Source organism: Canis aureus, chromosome 12 (genome assembly GCF_053574225.1).
Source record: "Canis aureus isolate CA01 chromosome 12, VMU_Caureus_v.1.0, whole genome shotgun sequence".
In the NCBI taxonomy this organism is placed as follows: Eukaryota; Metazoa; Chordata; class Mammalia; order Carnivora; family Canidae; genus Canis; species Canis aureus.
Genome location: NC_135622.1, coordinates 50,536,789 through 50,551,299, shown reverse-complemented (window position 1 = coordinate 50,551,299; position 14,511 = coordinate 50,536,789). Strand labels below are relative to the sequence as shown.

Below are 14,511 nucleotides of genomic sequence, written 5' to 3'. Positions count from 1 at the left end.
TTCAAATAGTTCAGGGAGAGAGAAGAATGTAACAAAACATGATCAATTGTTGACTTTATGAAGAAGATGCAAGAATGTTCTTTGTCCTATTCTTTCAGTTTTTCTATGTGTTTATATATTTTCATTTTAAAAAAGTTTGAGGGATGGAATGGTGGCAGGATATGTGATAAAGCAAGTATAGTAAAATATTAATTGTGGAACTTAGGTGGTAGATGACTGAGTGTTCACTATAGATTTCTATTGTTCTGTATGCCTGGAAATGTTTAAATTAAAATATGGGGGAGGGGGAGAAAACTGAGGAAACCTACCAAAACCCAGTGCCCTCCCCCAATACTCCTAATCCTCCCTGGCCCAGTTAAATACATACTTATGATAGTTCAAAGAAAACATCATTTGCCAGGGGCAAAAGCTTGCCTGGTTTCTTGCCTGGAGAAGCCCTAGCAACGCCTCACATTTTTCCCAAAGTGGTAAAGCCCCCATCACTGCCATGGTCCCAATGCCACACTGAGGAATCTCCCATGAGTACTGCCGACTGTCAAGGAGAGACAAACCTGAACATGTGATATATATTAGAGCTTCAAACAAAAAAAATAATAAAATAAAAAATAAAACAATTCTATCATGATGGTGGCAGTTTTTAACACACTAAAGTTAGGAACTTATAGAAAAAGAAATTTAAAAATATGGAAAAGATTTAAAAAGATAGATCTATGGTGCACAGATCTCTGTAACAGCTAACAAGAACTCTCTGAACCACTCCACTCACTTTGGAGTGACTCTGCTCAAATATTTCAGTGTTGGCTGGTCTTTCTAAGGACAAGGCCATAACAGAAACCATCCCTGACACCTACAGCACCACACCTGCCCTAGTTCTTCACCTACCACAGCCCTATAAGAGGAGCTACGTGAGATACTGAAGATATTCTGAATTCTGCACAGAAACAGTCAGTGCTTGACCCAGGTTAATAAGAAGTCAACCAGCCTCTCAAGTAGATATCATTTAAGGCAAGGCCTGGATTCTCTCATTTTCCTTCTCTGGTCCTTTGGGTGGTGAAGAATCTAGCTCTTCCTGCTCCATCTCCTTCACCTTTATTCCATGTCCCCCGTAAAGTTTCTCATGCCACCATCTACCTACAGTCTCCAAGTGGTACCCACTCCCACCAGTGACAAAAAGCAATCCATTCCTGCCCTTGCTATTGAGTCTCACAAGCAAGAGTTCAATGAAACTAAAGGTTGAAAAGAAATTAATTATGCTTACACCTCCCCAGAGATGGCTGACTTGCTAAGAGCCAATTCTATGTTTAGAAAGAAAAAAAAAACAAAATTCACTCCACTCATCCATCCACCCCACTTTCCAAAGTCCTTCTATTTTCTAATTGCTGGAGCTGGAACTAGCACTGGCCAAGAGGGGCATCAGATAGCCGGGGGCTTGGAGGGGCTGGGTAAGAGGAACATTCCTGCAGATCTGTGCATGAAACAACATTGTACAACTACCTTTTCTTAACATTGTACAACTACCTTTTCTTTAGGCTATGGACACTGTAGTACAAATCAAAGAAAGCACAAATCCAAAGACGATTTGTAATTGGGTGTGTTTGCAAAGTGAAAGACCCCTTGCCACCTACTCGGTCACACTTCCACACACATGGGCCCCTCCCCTGCCGGGTCCGACACCTCAGTCTGCACCCAGCTGTTATTTTCTCCCTAGGCATATGCCACAGAGGAGTGGTTAAGTAGGGCACTTACATTTTATCACCCGCCTTCCTCTCTCTACCAAATATAACAATAATCTGTGAACTGATTTATCCATTTGTCTTCGTGGAGTTAAAGAAGGCCTCTTCCAAGTTTTCAAGGAAGGTTCACGACCACCAGTCCACGTGACATTCTTCTTCCATCTCCATCCCATTTCATTATCTCTGGGTGCTGAGACAGTGAAGACCAGAAGAAGATTCTCTTAGGAAGGCAGCTTGGGAGGCAGGCTGCTTCACGATGCTGGGAGAAGCATCTCTAGTCCCTTCACGTGGTGCTTCGTAAACGCCAAAGTTGTTCTGCAACACATCAGGGCCCCTTGTTGGTTCGAGTGGTGAATAGATGATTGAGAAAACGTGTATAACTTTGACCTCTACGCCAACTGAGCGAGGTAGGTGGGAAGGCTATTACCTCCACCGTAGAAGGAAAAGCGAGGCTCAGAGAAGGGCAGGCACTTGCCCAAAGCTTGTGAGTGGCAGGAAGAGCTACAACTGGGTCTTCGGGCCCCTTCCCTCAAAGGAAATGCAACTTCTTCTTCTTCCACTGACATGAGGTTTGACAACCCCCTCCCCTACTGTCTCATGTCGCTTGTGAATTTTTCATCTGAAACTTATGCAAACTGGGCCCAACCACCATTCTGGCTCTCGCAGCGGCCCAGGAAGCAGGGCTGAACGGGCAGGGTGGGTGACCACGCCTGTGCCCCGAGAGCTCCGCTGGGCTGGAGGGCAAGGCTTCCGTCTCAAAGACCCTGCTCCAAAGGACGAGCTGCGCTGCCCGCAGGGCGGGGGCGGCCCGCCCAGTCCCCGCGCGGAATCCCAGGGACCGCGGTCCACCAGCGGGACTCCCAGGGGCTCCAGCCCGCATCGGCCGTGCGCCGCCCTCCGGCGTTACCAGCTGCAGCCCGCACACGCCGGCAGCGGGGTACGCCCGCACGGCCAGCCCTCCGCGCTCCCGACACCTGAAAGCGGGCACCGAAGACGGCGGCCACTGCCCAGGTGCGCAGCGGGACCCGGAGCGCCGCGACGAGTTCCTTCTGCGCCTGCGCGCGGAGCATGCGCAGTGGTGGAGGCGGAGGGGGTCTAAGGGGGGAAGCGATATGGGCGGGGCCAGAGGAACGATGTGGGCGGGGCTAGGAGAGCGGCGTGGGCGGGGCTAGACCCCCGCCGCAGCTGCTGCGCCGAAACCCAGCGCGCGGAGAGAGCGTTGCTAACCGCTAGGTGCCTGCTGGCGGGGGCTCTGCCGGGCACTCTCCCTCTCTCGGGGCGCCCACCGACGCTTCGGGGTGCGGACCCTATCGTACGGGAACGAACGAATTCTCCGCGCGTTTCTGGCAGGATTCGCAGGGCGGGGCCAGGAGATGTGGGAGCCGTGGTGTCACCGCCTGTCTGTGACGTCACAGGACGGAGTAACCGAGATGCGGCTGTAGACTCGGCGGGAGGCCTGTGTGACGTCACACAGTGCTGTGCTAGTGCTGTGGGCGGTGGGGCGGGATGCCTCCGAGCCGGCGCTGGAGACCCCGGGATTCCAGGGGTGGGGCCGGGTGTGCTATCACCACCGCTTCCGCGGTCTTGGAGCTGCGGTGGTATGGGGAGCCCTAGACCAGTCCACTGAGTTTCTCCCTTACCCAGGACCCTGTTAGCCCCGACTCCCGTGGCCAAGAGGTCTGCAGGGGAAAACGGCCCATCCTACACCCCCGACCTCTGGCTACATTCCGAAGGAGGAGGTGGAACCTTTACCTCTTACTTTGGGGAGAAGCCCCTGAGAGCCTTTCCCCAGAGTGCTACTGACCTCCCAGAGCGGAGAAAGCTTCAGGCTGCTTCCAAGGTCTCCTGTGCCTTTTACCCATGCAGCAGAGGTCCAGCCTAGTAGCCCCCCCCCATTCCCTTGCCCCCCACAGGAACAGCTGGCCTAGCTGGCTGCGTGGGGAAGGGCCCCAGCTGGACTCTCCTCTCCCTTCCTTCACTCCCTAAAACCGACCTGAGTCACTCTGCGCACCTGAGACCAAAGAAGCTTCATGTCTGAGGACTGGGGTCGGGGGAGGAAGAGGAGGGAGAGGGATGGGATCTTGGAGGGGTGTACCAAGTTGTCCTCTTGCAGGGTGGGCAGGTAATAAAACCCACCCAAGCGTTTTGGGCATTCTCCTTGCCTCTTCTTGCTCCCCACAGAGTAGGAGCTGGAAACTGCCCCCAACCCCAACCGCGTTGCCTGGGAACTGTAGCCTGTGTGGTGTCTGGGGGCCCGCAGCCCCAGCCCGCCCTTCCACTTGCTCTGCTGTTACTACACAATCTCTGAAACTACTGTCAGGGTATAGATGCGGCGAGCTGTGCTGAGAAATGGCTTCTGGGTCCACCGGGATGATCGTGAGCCACTGGTAGAGCCAAGCAAGGTGGAAACATTGTGAGTCAGTGGAGGTCTTTGGTCAGTGCCCTGCCCCACTCCCCAACGCCTCTCTACAAACCGTGTGCTGGGAATCCATCGTCTAAGGATGCACACTTGATATTGAAAATCTCAATTCCAGGGCCTAGGACGCAAGGCCGGGGTTCAGGTTACCAGAGATGAGGTGGGCCAGAATGGAAAAACCTCCCCTGTGAACTTCTCGCATTTCACAGCCTTCATGAGGTCCTTGGAATGAAGCTAACTGCAGAGGCCCTAGGTGTCCCGGGGGAATGGGAGGTGGCTAACCTGCGATGGGGGGATGGAGGGCGGGGTGCAGGGGCAGGAAAGAGATCCTTAGAAAGAGCAGAGGAACTGAGGAAGGTGCTCTCTCGGGTCCTCGGAGCCGCCCACAGCTTTCCGTAGAGGCTGTGTGTAACCAGACACTGTCGTTTTAGAACAGCCAGGTCCCCAGACCTCAGAGAGCTACTAAAGGAACTGATGTGGCTCCTACCATGAGCCCTAACATAAGCCTTAAGACCTTACTATGGCCTGCGCTGCGCTGGGGATAAAGCCCTCGAAGCCCCCAACCCCCTCCCCCCCATCCTCCCTCTCTGAGCCCAGAAATCGCGGTTCTCTGGGGTCCAGACTCCGTTTCTCTCCTGGGGAGCGTCCCCCTGAGGCTGGGGGGAGAAGGGCTGTGATCTTGCTCAACCACCGGAGATATCCCGGCAGAGGACCGTCCTCCTCCGCCGCGGGCCGTGGCACAGGTCGAGAAGGCTTCGAGGGCACGACCAGGCATCTCGGTGAGGGGTGGGCAGGGCCTGCGGCGGAGAGTCCGTCTAGAGAGCGCATCGCGAGGAGCTGTGGGGCGGCCACCGTGAGGTGCCCCGGTCCCGGGCCGCCCCTCCAGGCCTGTCCAGCAGGGGGCAGCGTGGCTCCGAAGGCGGAGGCCCCGCCGAGGCCACTGGGGCGAGTTGGGCTCCGCAACCTCGCAGCTGCGAGCCCCGCGCTGGGCGGGGAGGGCCGCCCTGGGGCGGTGGGGATGGTGCGGCCCGAGCTGGAGCCGTTCGGCTCCTACGGCCCGAGCTGGCTCGCTCAGGTCGCAGGGCCCTGCCGGCCCCCGGGTGTCCGCGGCCGGCCGGGCACACGAGCCCGAGGGGCTGCGCGCTCCGCCTGGGAAAGGCCGCGGGCGCCACCGCCTGCGCCGCCCTGCGGTCGGGGCTCGGGAGCCGGGCAGCCCCGCCCCGCCCCAAGCCGGAGAGCCCCGCGGCCCGGCCTCTAATTGTGGGAAAACGAGACGCCCCGGGGAAGGTTCAACTTGTGGAGGGCCGACTCAGATTTCCCCTCCTAAACTTCCCGGGCCTCCCAGGGCGCCCGCCCCCGCCATTCCTCGCAAGGCTTTACAAACTGTAGGGAATCTTCGCGGGCGTGGAGCCGTGCCCCGGGCAGGGGACGCGCCCCAGCCAAAGAATTGTGCCTGGGGGATCCTTACAACCCTAGGGAGGGTTGTAGGTTTGGGGCTTTGGGGAGGCGGCGATGATTGTGCAGGTGCAGCCGGGTATTGGGGACCAGGGGTCAGTACTTGTCCCGAAGGACACCCCCTTCCCTCCCCCGAGCAGCTGCAGGAGGCTGGTACGGAAGCCTTTGGTTGAGAGGTGGGTGACACTCTGTCCCTCTTAGTGGACCCTAAGCGACCCCGGCATCCGGAGACGTTGAGATTGCTCACGGCTGATGTAGTGGCCGCGGGCTTGGCCTCTTTATAAACCCCCAGCCCTGTGGAGTTGAGGCCTGGGGACGCTGAGACCTAAGGCCGAAATGGAGGAGTGGACTGAGCAAATAATCCCGGGACGGGAGGCGGACCCCCACTGGGAGAGGGGACGCTTCCCCAGGGATCTCAACCCCATCACCTCAATAAGGCGGGGCCGGGGAAGTGGGGCAGGTTGGAGCCCGTAGAGGAGCCTCCCTGCGTCCTGCGTTTGGGAGGGAAAATACCTAACCTACAATGCCTGTAAAATAACCGTTTATTTCATATTTTTAAAAAACTCCAGTGATAAATGTCCGTTACCGATGGTCAGCATAAAGTGCCAATCGCAATACAACGCCCTGCTCCTAGCCGGCTGCTCGCTCGTGGTGACTGGGCGGCGGAGCAGGGAAGCCGGAGGCGCCCCCCCCCCCCAGCCCCGGGGCCCGAGGCCCCCAGGCCCCCGCCCCGACGGCTGCGGGCTGCGCTGCGCGGAGCAGGGAGGGGGCGTCCGCGCCCCGCGCTCCCAGGGCCGGGCCGGGCCGCTGAAGCAGATACACGGATTACACTTTTGCAGGCTCCCGGGGGTGGGGATGGGGACGGGAGGAGGGGGTGGAAGCTGCGATCGCGCAGGACTTCTTTCCCGCTCCCCTCTCTCTCCGCAGGCAGAGTTACAAGCTTATATGGTCAAAGAAAAAAATAATAAAGAAAACGTATAAAATAACAATAGAAAAAGTAATACTTCTGGGAGAGGCGCCGCTGCGGCTCCGCGGAGCTTTCGTTCTTTTTTTAAATGCAGTTTCCCTTCCGCCACGTGAGTACCGCCTTTTGGCCAAGACTTTAGCCGCGTCCTGGGGGAGCCGCCCGGGCGGCTGGGGTCACGGCTCCGGGCGGGGCTCTCGAGTTCCGCGTGCGCCCGGGACCCAAGGGACAAGTTTGGGATTGGGGAAGGTCCCGGGCACCCCTCCCGCTGCCCGCCAGAGTCGCCTTCGGCTTCTGGTCCCTCTGGAGGAGGGGGCAGCGTGACCCAGGGTCCTGGTGACCCACCCGGAGGCTCTCTTTAGCATTTGATCTTGGAGGTTTTGAGCTCCTTCACCTGTGAGTGTAGCGTCTTGTGGACAGCGAGAGTCCTGGACTGGCAGAAACCTTTCCCACACTCTTGACACTTGAAAGGCTTCTCTTTGGAGTGAATATATCTGAAAGCAAAAACAGAGAAATTGATCTTTGCAAAATGAGGTAATGTTGTAAACAGTTACCCAAGATCCTCTCCTGCTGCAGTGAGGCACTTGCCCTCCAAAGGAAGGGGGGAGGTGGGGGGCACCGCATGTGGAGTGGGCAAAATGAGAAGTTTGTGAATAGAGTAGGGACGTGAAGGAAACCCAAAGGCAACGTCTGATCCATTGGATGCCTCAACAGGTCCAGCTTTGGCTGGTCCCTGCCTTCCCCAGGAGGGACAAGCAGAGTTTCCTTATAAGGCCTGGGTTAACAATAAAGGTGAATGAGGGAACCTAGGGGGAGGGGTAGACGATTTGCTGGAGCTGTGCTGCCCAGGCTGTCAGCCTAGCTAGCCGCATGTAGTCATTAAAATTAAAACTAAGTAAAACTAAAAAGTTAATCTCGCAGTCACACTAGTTGTGCATTTCAAGTGCTCGGTGGTCACATGTGAAACAGGTCCCACTTGGCCATCAAGGCAGAAACTTGTATTGGACAGCACTGCAGATGGAAGAAGGGGTGAGGAAGCTGTGCCTGCCTGTCTGGAGTTCACGGAGACCTGACTTAGGCTTCCCATCCTTTCTCCAACCACGCTCCAAGAGCCTATCCCTGAGCCTTGTATGGCTTCCTTTGCTATGTTAGAGAATTCCCAGAAACTGACGCTTGGAGCCACAGCAGGGCTCAGGAACCACCTCATTAGGGAGGAGGATGGTGAGGACAGAGACAGATAGACAGCTGCTCTGGGAGCCACCCACAGTACCTGTGGTCCCGTAGGTGGTCTTGCCTCCGGAAGGCTTTGTGGCAGATGTCACAGGTGTAGGGCCGCTCATCGGTGTGCGTCCGCTCATGGATAAGGAGATTGTAGGACTTAGTGAAGTGACGGCCACAGAACTTGCAGACAAATTCCTTCTTGGTCTTGGAAGGCAGGCGTCCCCTCGTGGGCTTCTTTTCTGGGGACAGCTTGGTTACATCCAGGAGGGCACCCAGCCCACCAGCGGGGGAACCGGGACCCTCCCCCCGGCCAAGCTTAGATGGATCTTCTTGCGTGGCAGCCAAAGCCAGGTTGGCAAAATCAAAGCGTGGCTTGGTCTTGAGCGAGGAGGGGCCGCTGCCTCCAACAGTGATCTCGGGCTTCGGCTGGATTACGTGAGGAAACCAGGGAAAGGCAGGCAGTTGGAAGCGTGTGTCCACCAGGCTGGACACAGCGCCCGGCATTTTGGAGAAAGAGGAGCGTGGCAGGTGCACGGCAGGGTAGCCTAGCGTCCACTGGTGCAGATGCACCGCGTGCAGGGCACTGAATCCATACAGGTTGGGCAGGTGGTCCGAGGGCACCGTGGGCAGGCCGTTCACTGCCTGGAGGAAGGAGTAGTTGGTGAGCTGCAGGGATGGATGAATGGGCACTGGCGCAGGCAAGGTTTTGCTGCCCATTGTGGTAGTTGCCCTGTGTTCTCAATCTCAATCTGCAAAGAAAAAAGGAAAGAGAGGGAAGAGAAAAAGAGAAGTTCAGGGTAGGTCGCCCTTCCTTCTGAATTCCAGCCCAGCCACACCCTCTGCCTCCCCCGTGACAGATGCTGGAAGTCTAAGACCCCACTGAGGGAACCCACTGCCCTCACAGAGAAGATGGAACCCTCTCTGATGCAAGGGCTCCCTCCGAATGGCCTTGGCAGAGACACACAACTTGCCACAGAGACCAGCAGGAAACCAAATCCTGTGCAACTCAACAACTTAAGTGAGGGCCTCCAGGGTACAGAGTGCTGAGAAAGGCAGGAGCACCGGGAAACGGGTGTGTGGAAATTCACATCCACGCCAGCCCGAGTCGACACGGAATTGCACTCCTGCAAAGAGAGCAGGAACTTGGAATTACACTTATACGTTCACGCGCAGATAAACAAACACAGAAATGCGCAACGGCAGATAAACACAGATTCGCACGTTCTGAAGCAGAGTTGGCAACAAGGTACAAAGATAAACTGAGATGATCCGTGTCGTAGTCCTAAACAAAATGCAGGAACTGGCCCGAATGTGTCCATAGGGGCGCATGTGCGTGAGCACACACATACACACACGGGGGATCGTGTGGAACTCAGGAAGGGCCTCACAGAGAGACAGCACAGTACAAACACACACACACACACACACACACACACATCTGCGTATCTCCCGTCTCCCGTGCATTAGGCTCTACTAGCTGATCTTCAATTTGGCTTCCAGAAGCCATGTCATCTTTCTCCTCAAAACTCTCAACTTCGATGTCAAATTTGCTTTTCTGCCTCACTGTTGGGGAGCCCTGTTGACACCACCCTCTCCGCGGCTGCTTTTGGATTGACTCCTCACCTTAGCCCCTGGGGATCCCCTTCTTTTCAGCGAAGGCATTGACACCACATTCCTTTCCTCATTCAGACATCAGCAGTCACATACAAGGGGGCTTCAGTGTCTTCCCTGCCCCATTGAAAAGAGAGCAGTGTCTTGGGGCTCTCTGGATGTTTACGCCTGCAGTGACACCTGGGCAGGTGGGCATGCCCTTGGGCAAAGCACTGAAGCTGGCCCCTCAGCTGCTTTAATCTCTGCCCCTCCAAATGCAAGGCCAGGAAGCTGAAGTGACCGGCAGACTGGCATCTCCTGGTCTGCTTGGTCAGGGTCACCAGCCTCCATGGACAGATCTGGGCTCTGCAGAGAGAACTTTCATCTCCGAGCCTCCCAGACTGTCCTAATTGAAGCCAAATTGAAGATCAGTCTGTCCCGTGGAGGCAAGATGGGAGAAGGAAAGTAGAGAGTTCACGGGGGCCTTGGGAGGCTCAGGTGCTGAACGCTGACAGCTTCCCTAGCCTAGCTTGCCCTCAGCCCTGGGCCACAAGGCCCAGTCAGGCTCTGCAGCCTTTCACCGCAGCAGAGCTTTCCATGGAGGAGTGCCCTGTCCGGTCAGGAAGGAGTAAGGGCAATCCTGACCCAGAAACGGTTTCCCTGGGAAGCTGGCAGAGAGGTCACCGGCTGAATAGTGGGTGGTAGGGAAAGAGGCCCTGCTGGGAGTGGAAGGTGCACAACAAGGAGAGCCTGCAGAAAAGTCCGGAGGGAGGCGGGTTATACTTCGCAATCATCTGAAAACCGAGCGTAAAGGAAGCAATGAATTCAGCCTCCGGGCTAGGGGGAGGCACAACTCTGCGGTGACCTTGCCTCTGGAGCTGGAGCCGGAGTGCCCACCCCGGTGGAAGAGCCAGGGCCTCCGTACCAGTCTTCTCTCCTGCTGGGATCACTGGTGGCCCGGTGATCCTAGAGCCCCAAGATCATCCTAGAGCGCTAAAACAGGGCGAAGTAAAATAGGAATTGGGCCCCAGGGAAAGCAGGGGCCCTTTGGGGTTGGGGGAGGGAGAAGGAGAAAGAGAAGACTCTCCAACTTCAAAGGTTGGCCCAGATTTAGGCGAGGTGAGCGCTCTTTGATTTGCTGTCACCTCTTCTTCCCCTTCCAGGTGCAGGAAATCAGATCCTTATCTCTGGCTCCCCAGGGTGCGCCGGGCGCCACCGGGGACTCAGCTTGCTCCTCTCGGGTCTCGGCCTATCCCAGGCCCGGCCAGCGGTGGCGGCGGCAGGGCTCTGGGCTGCACAAGGGCCTGAGCCCGCGGTGTCCCGGTGGGGAACCCACCAACGTCGGGTACTAACCTGGCTTTTCCTCGCCTATCCCCCGAGCCTAGAAGGCCTTGGGCTCCATAGGGGGAGGGGGCATTTGCAACCATCACTGCTCTTGGGAGCCAACCTTTCCGGGCTATATGCCCGATCTTGTTTCCCCCAACACTCAATTTATTTTCTTCAGCAGCGCAGCCAGTTTCTTATTTTCTGCCGCATTCCGAGGCCAGGGCTCCCCAGACTCTCGCCAACGACTTTCCCGGGGACAAAATTCGTTCGAAACGTGGCTCCTTACACTAGTACCAAGAATGGGCCAAATGCACGATCCGGTTTCAGGCGGTCAACTAAGAGAAAAACACAGTCTCACACTCGCCTCTCCAGCTGGAGAGGATGGACAAACTCTAGCCCCTCCTGGTCCGGTTGCCCTGACCCCGGAGCCCTTGTGCGAGCGCTTTAGATTTTTAAACACGAGGGAAAACACCTCTCTTGGGGCCAGGCACCCACTTGGCAAAGAGCCTCGGGACCTGAGAGGTGACGGGGAGAGATCCCGACTACACGCAGGCAAAGCCATTCGCGCTTCCAAGCCCGGGTCCGCTGCGCAGCGCCCGCGCTGCTTCCCTGGCGCGGTGGAGCGCCAACCTCAGGTCTTCAGCCAGCCCTGTGCCGGGCATTAATGAAGTGTGCAGAGTCTATTAAAGTGGTTTATTCGGGGCTAATTGAGCGTGAGCGAGTTAACTGCTTGCATTAATGAGGACGGAGAGAGCTCCCCGAGCTTGCGCCTGAAGGAGCCCAGCAGCAGCCCCAGAAAATCATCCTTGACATCGAATCCCCAACACGCGTGGTGACAGGCGTCCAGACCCCTGGCTGGGGGACTAACCACCGCCAGATACTTCTGTGGGTTCTCCCAACAAACGAGATCGAACGAACCCTTCGGCTAGGCGGCCATCCCGCCGCATTTAAACGCCCGCTGTGTCCTTAGCGATCTGTTTCCCAATCTTAATGAAAGCGCAATTACTTCGGGCAGCCCAGGATAGGACATCACCCACCGGTGGTCCCCTGTCCCTGTCAGCCCTTCTCCTCTCTGGGAGGTGGTGAATCTGGGAGACTAACCAGCTTTGCACGTGGTTTCTGTTCCCAAAGGCCAGCGCGCAGCCCAGGGTCCCCTTGAAATTTACCAAATTGTGGCAACAAAGAAACCCTCGGAGCCACTTTGCACTCTGAGAGGCTACCCCGCTGCTGCCCGTGCTACTGCTGCTGCTGCTGCTGCTGGAAAACCACTGGATATGGGTTTTCATTCTTCCCATCAGAGCCATTTCGGGAAAGAAATCAGTTCCGCGGACAGCCCCTCGCCTCTTTCCCTCTCCCCTCCGTCCTCCCCTGTTTCTCCCGAAGGCTGAATTCGGGGACAGACAGGGGAGGAAACGAATTCTTCGCTTATAAGCCCCAAACCCGGGACCCTCACGGCACCCATAGCGCTTCCGCTGCTCGGGCGTGGGGTCTCCAATTGGGAAGTAGGGTTCGCGCCCCCCTGCGCGGGGCCTTGCACCGAGACGGGTCGCGGGCTACTCCCCAAGGCCTTGGCCACACAGAGCAATCATCCTACAGAGAACACCCCGAAGTCGGAGCACCAGTGCGAGGCGGGGTCAGGCTCGAGTCCCCGAGCTCCGGGTCCAGCCCGCCTGATACCTGAGCGCAACTGCGCAAAAAAAAAAAAAAAAACAAAAAACAAAAAAAACAAAAAAAAAAGCAAAAACAAAACCAACTTGCACGAGCAGCGCGACCTGGCTGAGGCATGCACCTGTCCCTGCGCCGTCGGCTGCGGCCGTGGCCATCCCTCCGCTCCCTTTTCCTTCTTCGTCAGCTAAAGTAGGTCAGAAGGAGCTAGGCGTGCGTCTCGGGAAAGTTAGTGCTCGGGAAGTTTCTTCGGTTTCTTAGAGGGGGGCCCACGGGCTGGCCTCCGAGGTCCGCGGGCATCCCGCCGCGGGTACCCGGGAGCCCCGGGGCAGCAGGGAGGCCCGCCCCCTCAGTCCCCGGAGGTCGGAGGCCGGCGACCCCGCGCGGGAAGTCCCTGCGCCCGCACCCCCCAACCCCCTGGGCTGCAGCTGCTCTCACTTTCACAAAGGTCCTGCAGCCTACGTTTGGCAGGAGGAGCTTCCTTCTGGGGCACACAGAGAGGAGACACCCGCCGCACGGTGACAGGGGACCCGGGAGTGCCGCGCGCACCCCCCTCGCCGAGCAGGGGCTCCCGGGGCTGCAGTTACCTCGTTCCGCGGCGGTCCCGGGCTGAGGGCGTCTCCGGGGCTCCGCTGCGGGGGACCCGGGAAGCCAGAGGCGCTGGATTCCACAGGCACCCCCGGAGCTCTAGAGTCCTGGCCCCGCTCCGGCTGCGGGGACTCGGAGCGCCCGACGCGCGGGAGCGCTCGACTGCCCCGGAGGCCTGCCCTTCGGGGGGCGCTGAGCCCAGCTCGCGGCTCCCCGGTTGGGTCTGAACCGGGAGCGGCTGAGAACTTGCTGGGGAGAGACCGAGCTCCGACTCACTCATCCCTTAGCACCGAGCCGCCTACTTATTTTAATCCACCACCCTCCTCCCTCCCTCCCCCTCTCCCTCCCTCCTCCCCTTGCCTCAGGATTCCTCCCCTCCCTCCCCTGTCCCCCAACCCTGCCCTGCGCCTGCGCACTGAGAGACAAAGTTTTGCTGACCCGGGCAGCAGACTTTGGCAGCTGCGCTCACTTCGCCCCGGCCTCCCCGGACCTGCGTCCCCCGCCTTTCAGTCCCGTGCGACCCCTTCTGCATTGCTGGGCCCCCGAGGGCACCCCTGGTGTGCTAGAGGAAACAGCCTCAAGCAGAGGAGAGCAGGCTGAAACTGCACATTCCGGGGTCCTATTCCTGCGCGCCTGGGACAGAAGCCTGTGCACGGGGGCCGGGGGGAGGGGGGCGGGTACACCAGGATCCCCGAGGCGTAGCTTGGACTCCAGCGCTCTTCGGCCCGGGCAGAGTCGCCCTTTCTCCCAGAATCCCTTCCCAGAGGCGTCGGGCCCTGGGTATCTAGCAGTCCCTGGACATCCACGAGTGCTCACCTCCAGGGCAGCAGCCCAGACCCAAATGCCTAGGGCTGACGTCAGACCCCGGATTATGGAGGTCGGTGGAAAAATCGGAGGTGGTGGAGGTCAAGAGAGTTATTGTCCTAGGATCCAAACCCCTCTGGGATCCCACCCTAACACACAGTTGCACCCTCCAATCATGTATTCACTTGTTTTGGGAGGATAGGTTGGGAGTTTGGAGAGCACGCTGCAAATTTCCTCAGCTCCAGGACCTCTGAGCCCAAGGAGATGGTTCAGGTGGCACTTGGGACCTAAGGAGAGGTTAGGGTTCCCGCTGCAAGAAATACGGTCTTCACTGCTTCTGCCTTAGAGAGAGTACCAATACCTTACTGACTGCTGGGCTCTGGGAACTGACCTCTAGCTGACCCCAGCCCTGACCTCTCCCTGCCACCTCTCTGGAATACTCAGACCTGGATTCAGGAAGAGGCAAAGGTTTCCCAGGACTTGGGTGGGTCCAGATTTATACCACTGCAGTTCCAGGGTTTGCCCAGGGTTGCTGCTGAATGACCCACCCAACCCTTGGGGCTGAGTCCTGGCCTCAGTAGGTCTCTAGCATATTAGGACCATGTCCTCTGGGGAGGAAACAGTGCTATGTCCAGCTTCACTCTGATCACTCTGGTGTCATTCTCTGACCTAGGGAAATGACAGTGGAATTGCGCACTCCCCCCCCCCCCACAGTTGAAGAAGACCCTTGTCTTATTTATCCACAAGCC

General features: G+C 57.6%; 2 protein-coding genes across 28 annotated transcripts in view; both read right to left on the bottom strand.

The window, feature by feature from the left end:
• LOC144281191 (uncharacterized) overlaps positions 1-4,670 on the bottom strand; it is a 388,757-nt gene extending 384,087 nt beyond the window's left edge. For 2 of the 27 annotated variants that reach the window (XR_013349696.1, XR_013349679.1), the window contains exon 1: positions 1,747-4,453. Coding sequence is in view for 3 of the 27 variants with exons in the window: in XM_077844038.1 (XP_077700164.1) it covers positions 1,747-1,906 (160 nt within the window). In the remaining 24 variants the exon portion in view is untranslated. Of the gene's footprint in view, positions 1-1,746 lie in introns of all 27 variants that reach the window. The other 25 variants (XR_013349697.1, XR_013349684.1, XR_013349682.1 and 22 more) reach the window with 19 other exon arrangements.
• Positions 4,671-6,128: 1,458 nt separating this feature from the next.
• OSR1 (odd-skipped related transcription factor 1) overlaps positions 6,129-14,511 on the bottom strand; it is a 363,752-nt gene continuing 355,369 nt past the window's right edge. Inside the window, 4 exon segments of the mRNA XM_077844037.1 lie at positions 6,129-6,912; positions 6,914-6,949; positions 6,951-7,062; positions 7,839-8,538. Coding sequence (XP_077700163.1) covers positions 6,745-6,912; positions 6,914-6,949; positions 6,951-7,062; positions 7,839-8,506 — 984 coding nt within the window. The 5' untranslated portion in view covers positions 8,507-8,538 and the 3' untranslated portion in view covers positions 6,129-6,744.